The 6,485-nt window shown below is 49.9% G+C and overlaps 1 protein-coding gene across 2 annotated transcripts in view; it reads right to left on the bottom strand.

Annotated features, from left to right (window-relative positions):
* TERF2 (telomeric repeat binding factor 2) overlaps window positions 1–170 on the bottom strand; it is a 9,253-nt gene extending 9,083 nt beyond the window's left edge. For both annotated transcript variants that reach the window (XM_010579538.1, XM_010579540.1), the window contains exon 1: window positions 7–170. In XM_010579538.1, coding sequence (XP_010577840.1) covers window positions 7–139 — 133 coding nt within the window. In that variant the 5' untranslated portion in view covers window positions 140–170. The remainder of the gene's footprint in view (window positions 1–6) is intronic.
* Between the last annotated feature and the right edge of the window lie 6,315 nt (window positions 171–6,485).

Here is a 6,485-nt window from a genome sequence, read left to right as displayed (position 1 = left end):
GCCCACCCTGCATGACGTCACGGAGCTGGCGGAAGTCGCGGTTCCGCCCGGAGCGGTAGGCCGCCATGGCCTGGTGGAAGTAGAACTGCAGGACCCAACCGTTCACCGTTTCCTCGGGGACACCCCCCGGCGCCGCCATCCTCTCCCTCCGGCCAGCCCGCAGCCGCCTCCCTACCATCCCGCCGGGAACTGACGCCAATTCCCGGCGGAAGTGACGATCGAACCGAAACCGTCGCCACGCCCCCACCCCCGATGCGATAGCAGTATTACACGCTTATACAGCTCCCGGCGTGCACCGCGCCAGCCCCGCCGCGCCTACAGCCCCCAGCGTGCACCGCGCCGGGCGCCGGTCTGGGCTGGCGCCCCCTGCCGGGCGGGCGGGCCGCTGCAGGGCCGGTCCCAGCAGGCAGGGGAATTAATTGCAGGCAGGGGAATTAATTGCAGGCAGGGTCCCTCGGGGCTGGGGACCTCACCCGCCGCCCATCGTGGGCATCGAGGCGGGCTCCTGCCGTGGGGAAGAGGCCCCGCCGGCCCGAGGCCCTACGAGTACAGGGTCCTACGACTTCAGAGGTCATTCTCTGCCTGCCAAAAGGTAAAGACGGAGCAAGGGGCTGAAGAAGGACGCCTTCCTCACGCTCTTCCAACCTCAGGCTTCATGTTCCAGCCAAAACAGCATTTCCAGGAGCACCGGTTACCTTACTTCAGCTGAGAAACGTGGAAACCGCAGGGAAACCGCCATCGGTAAATTGTGAGGGATCCCCTGAGCCCAGCGCTTCACCTCGGTCCGGAGGCGTCCATTCAACCTGTTCTGGCACCTAAAACAGAGTCAGCGCCAGCTCTGCCGGCACAGGCAGATGCTCGGAACCGACAGGCGGAGCAGAGCCAGGCCGTGCTGCTCTGGGTTCACAACAGAAACGGCAATGGAAACCACAGCGCGTACCTGCACGGCCTCGCCAGCTGCCGTGGTCGAGAAGGGGATAGGGAGCACCAACACCTAACTCGGCTGGAGCACAACCGGCATCTGCGGATGTGACTGAACCCTTCATGTATTAGACAGGAGTTGTTATTTTGTACTTTATTTGTTTTTTTTTAATTTATTATTTTATGCTCTTTATTCTCGTCTTTTGAACAGCCAGGACATCTTCATATGCTGTTGACACCCGTTCCTTGTACTCCAGCCATCTGCAAATCCCATTCCCCTAACCTGTAACACCAAAATGAGGTCCCTGTTTCAGCATCTTGGGGCAGAGGTTTTCCCACAGTTACTTGGGCTTCGTGTAACGAATCCAAAGCCCTGGCATCCCAGTGATCCCAGTGAACGAGGGCCAAGTAGAACTGGTGCCCTGAGGAGGCTGGTTTAGGCAAAGGCCAAGGAGATCCTCCAGATTACGGGCTGGTTCTCTGCCACTCCAGGATCTCTCTCACTCGGATGTGGTGTCGCTTTGGCTCAGGGAACATCAGTGACACCATTCTGGAGACTATCTCACCTGAGGTGGAAAAGCACGTGAAAATTCCTCTCGCGTTAGGTTATCCGGGATACTCCCTTCCCTCCACCCCTGGCCAGAGGAGAAGGAAACACGCATGAGAAAAATCCATGTGTCAGATGGAAAACAGTAAAACTGGGAGGGATTTTTTATTGGCAAACAAAGGGAGATAAAAATAATCTGTGCAAGAAAGGATGGCTGTTCACCCAGGGCAGTGTGACTGCCCTGGGGAGAGCAAGCGCAAAAAGGGAGCTGTGTGAGTGGGACACGGTACAACCGCATCATACCGCCAGCAAGTCACTGCCGTTAAATGTTGGGAAGGATGCGGAGAGAGATACCGGTGGTTGTTTCCTGGGCTGAGAGGAGATGACAGAGCGACATGGTTTGGTTAAAATACTTTTCTGTACGAAATATTCATCAGCAACACAGTTTTGCTCTTTTTCTGTCACAAGGTGCAACAGGTGACAGGGCTGGGACTCCTGAACTTAACCGTTCTCCTCTTGATTCAAGGGGAGGCCAATCAGCCCCAGCAACAGCGTAAGATGGTTGCCTTTACCGCCTTCAAACATCGCCGTTGCTCTCCTGACTAGAAAACTCCATGTTTTCTGAAAAGCTCAGTAGCTTCTGCACCTAAGGTACACACCGCTCCAACTAGATGCACCAGCCACTTTGGCAGGTCCCACCAGCCCAGTACAGGTTTTAGGATTTTGAGCAATTTCATATATTTTTGCTCAAAGATCAGAAAAAAGAGTCCCTGGAGTCCTCTCCCAAAGGAAACAAAGCAAGCTTTCTCTCCAAGATGCCTGGACGAAGCCATTCGGGGTCCACCTGCCTGCTCCAAGCCAGGCTTTGCTCAGGAAAAGCAGCAGAGTTGCTGCTCACCAGGTCCACGTCCTCAGCCTCCTGCTTCTGCCTCCTGTCCTTGCCCGTCCGGGACTGCCATCACCCCCTCCTCATGCCCACCAGCATCTCCCCAGTGAAGGTGTCATCCCTTCAGATCGAGGACCGCTGCTCAGCGGACCACTTCCCACCCTGTTAGATGGAACTGCTCCCAGTTAGACCAGACTGATGAGGTTTCTACAGTTCCTGGGACAGTTTGGAGAGCAGCAGCTGAAGGAGCCATAGCGTGGTGACGCTGACAGATGTCAGAGAGCAGTAATCACCACGGCAGAGCCACGGGGCAGCTCAGAAGGTGCTAATCTCCCTACATGCTGCTGGAGCCAGGCGAGGACATGTGACAGGGGCCGCAGCCTTGGCATCTCAATCAAGGCTTCCTTCCCACACGGTCTCATGGCCTGCATGGGCCAATTATGTGTTAACAGCACCCAGCACTGGAAAACAAGCCTGAAATTCTGATTTCCAGAGTAAATACAGAAATACAAACCATTGTTTTACTCTCTGAATCTTCTATGATGAATGAAAAGGAAGCAGGGATTATGGAAGCAGGCAGTGGACCTGGAATGCAAGTGGCCTCGCTGTCCAGTTGCACCGAATCCTTGCCCAGTGTCATCATCAATTTTTTCAGGAAAAGGTTTGGTGTTTCACGTGCCAAAAGAAACACTGGGCAGGAAGGCACAAATTACAGTCATGTTTGTGCTTTTTAGTCTTAACTAGTTGATTTATGGATTTTGATGAAGTGATTACAGATGAAAGAAAACATTCCAGGGAACAAGATCTGCACGTTGCTGCGGTCTCGTGTCTGTCTTTCTGTATGAGTTACAGTGGAAAAGAAAACAGGAAAATCACCAGGGGCACCTGGTCACCATGCTCTCCTTTCTCTTCTCGATCATAGAGCACTGGCTGCATGCACAGTGCTGCACCAAACAGAAGACAACAGCACCTGCTCTAAAGGGCTTGCTCTCTAGATGGACACGCAACAGGTTTCTGACTTCTGTTTGGGCTAGATAATGGTAAGGAAGAGCAGCGATTGAATGCTGTTGCTCAATAAATAAATATAGAGCTCATTTGTTACCATGATCATTATTTGTATTGCTAATGTGCCTAGAAAGCCTGATGCCACTATGTTATGGAGAAGTGCAAAACAGATACCGTGCCTAGTAGTCTCAGAAAGGCAGTAGACAGCAATAAAAAACAGGCAGCAACAAAATAGTGGAAAAGGGAAATGTTGAGGAGGATAATGAGATCGCTTTGCAAAATATACGGAGAAACCTCCACATGAGAGCTGCAGAAAAGAGCACAAAGGCACTCAAAAATTTTTATCAAGTAGGTTATAGAAACTGATGCTGTGAACCAATTCAAGGCAAAGGTCAGTACTTCACATTGAAATCAAGACAGGCAGGAACGTGCTGGGAAGGATCTAGAAAAAGAGACATAGTTTTTGATGCAACCAAGGGATGGGGCCAGCAGAAATGTGCTGAGATGGGTAGCCTGGTCAAAGCAAGAGGGCAGAGTGATCTTTACAGCAGCTCTCTGTGTGAAATGATACATAACTGCACTTGTCAAGGCCGGGCAGAAGGACGTTGTGGCGAGAGGGGTGCATGGTGATGAAATCCCATGGTAGTTTACAGTACATAGCCTGGCTGGGGGGAGCCTCCCTCTTAGTAACGTTACACAGTAAGGGAACTGCAAGGTTGTATGTCACATCAGTGCAAGGAGCTAGAAATTCTTCCATGTCAGAGAGGATACTTGGGTTACACACAGAATCAAGGAACCATCCCTAATGACTGGAAAAAGATACACAGAAAGGATCAAAAGAAGAAGAATAAGCTCAATATTTAAGCTATGTTGAGACCGAGCTATTGATTGGGTAACTGAAGAAGTTTCAGAACAACAGGCTAAGACTAACAATATACCAATATTTGGTTAACTAAATGTATGGACGTGCCCAGACAGAGCAGATACCTGAATTTGCATTTACAGATGAAGTATCTCTATTGCTATGAAATAGCTGGAGGGGAAGCCGCAAGGTCTGCGCCCTCCAGCCTGTAACAAAGAGAGGAAAAGGAGGCCAAGGACTTCAAGAACAGTGTGACTTTAGCAGCTGCTTTGCATAGCCCAAGCACGTACAGACAGAGTACTGGTTCTGACGCTTGGCTCGGAAGAGTCACTGCAGACTTCACTGGGTAACAGTGGGGAATAAGTGTATATCTAAAGGAGACTGTCAAGTGTACATGCATTGGCTCAGTTAAAAAAAAAAAAGTAACTAGGATAGATGAAAACACTGAGAGACAGAGAAATATTCTAGCTTTACGGCTGTCTCAATAAATGTCGTAAAGTAACATAGAGTTTAATTTAGAAGGTGGCCACACAAAAGCTAACAATTCACCAGAGCAATATAGCAAAGGCAGTGTGTGCAACCAGGCGCTGCACTACCTACCAGGCTTTTTGAGAAGCAGAAACCCCAGTTTGCTGTGCCAGCAGAGTATGAGTAGAGAATTCTGATGAACGACTACAAGCTTGCTGGGAAGCACAAGGCAGTAAATGCACTTACAAAGACAAACACTCTTTGCTACAGCTACGAGAACCAAGGTTCTTAAGGAACAAGAGGAAAAGTCACCAGCGCACCAGGTACCAAAGGATGTGAAACATTCAGTAAAATTCAACTATTGCTGTGGTATATCCAGATTTTTAGCTTACTTCCTAAGACAGAGAACACATTGACAGCAGGATGGATTTGAATCCTACACAAATTAGACTGGTCTGACTCGAATGCCTTCTCTCCCCACACTTTATTCTTTACCTAGTACAGTGGCATTATTTCCTTACTACTTCTTTGATTGCACCTCAATCCCCATTTCCTTGTAGAAAACCAGTAGAACAAGGCCAGAATAAGGCAGTGCATGAAAAACAGATGCCATGCCAGGTCTCAGCCCAGAATTTCAGCCATTTGCAAAGACCATGCATTACAACAGTAATTGGATTAGAGACTGCGGTTGGCAGGCACCACTGGAGCGACTTCTTTCTCTCCAGTAATAAAAGATACCCTTCCTTCTTACCAGAGAGTGACCTAGAAAATTTGTTTGACATACAATCTGGGATCTTCAGGGAGCTAACCTGTCTTTGGACTGAAGTCAGTGTGGACAGACAGCATGGTTAGGATAACATCTTTGAGCTGACAGATCTCCCAGACTGTACCATTAGGTATGTCCCATTCCCACAGAGATCCCAGCTTAGTGGCAGGCCAGGTACAGGTACTTGCTTCACTTGAGCTCCTTTTAAAACTCCAACTGCAGCAAACTGCACAAACATTAGCCTGCTCAAATTCTCTTTGCATGTACCTTTAATCTTTAGCCAGTGGTGGTAATAGTATTAGCACTTCTTACAACATAGGGCATTTCTGCCTCCTCAGCAGTTACATTAAAACAAACAGTTCACTGTCCGTCGTTATACCTGCACTGCAAGTATAAGAAAATAAATTCCACAGCCACAAATGCGAGTTCATAAATTAAAACCATCAGGTTTACAAATTACTCAGGTTCCTGAGCCTCCAAACAGTCTCTCTGTCCCTAAACCTGCTCAATGTGGCTGGCAGGGAAGAGAGAATTTACCAAGTGACTCACATCAGACCTGCACATGAACACTTTCCTGTAGAAACTGATGAAAACGCAGCACTTGGAGGTGTGCTGCACCTCCCCTGGCTCCGTTTAACGGCCTGTGAGATGGCCATCTATTTTATATACACACAGACAGACTCGAAGCAAAAAGGGCGGCAAAAAAGCTGTTCCGATTGGCACTGGAATCAAAAGCCTACCAAAGGAGCGCTGCAGTTCAGCTGAGGGACCCTGAAAAATGATTCTTGCCAGCACACATCCCCCGCACTTTCCTGACGAAACAGCCGCCGCCCGTGGCTCCCTGTCCCCGCACCCGCTGCGGAAGGCTTGCATCGCCTTCCAACCGCGTTTGCTACCGGAGACAACCCCGAGGCGGCCTGTCGCAGACATCTGCGGCTGGGCTCTGGGAAGGGTGCTGCAGCTCCGACCGCAGGCGGTCAGGCGAGCTTGGACGGTCCCTGACAGGAACAGGCGCTTCCTAGGCGATCCC

This window comes from Haliaeetus leucocephalus, unplaced genomic scaffold (assembly GCF_000737465.1).
Source record: "Haliaeetus leucocephalus isolate CR32 unplaced genomic scaffold, Haliaeetus_leucocephalus-4.0 Scaffold668, whole genome shotgun sequence".
Taxonomy (NCBI): Eukaryota; Metazoa; Chordata; class Aves; order Accipitriformes; family Accipitridae; genus Haliaeetus; species Haliaeetus leucocephalus.
This window is presented reverse-complemented; position numbering and strand designations above follow the sequence as displayed.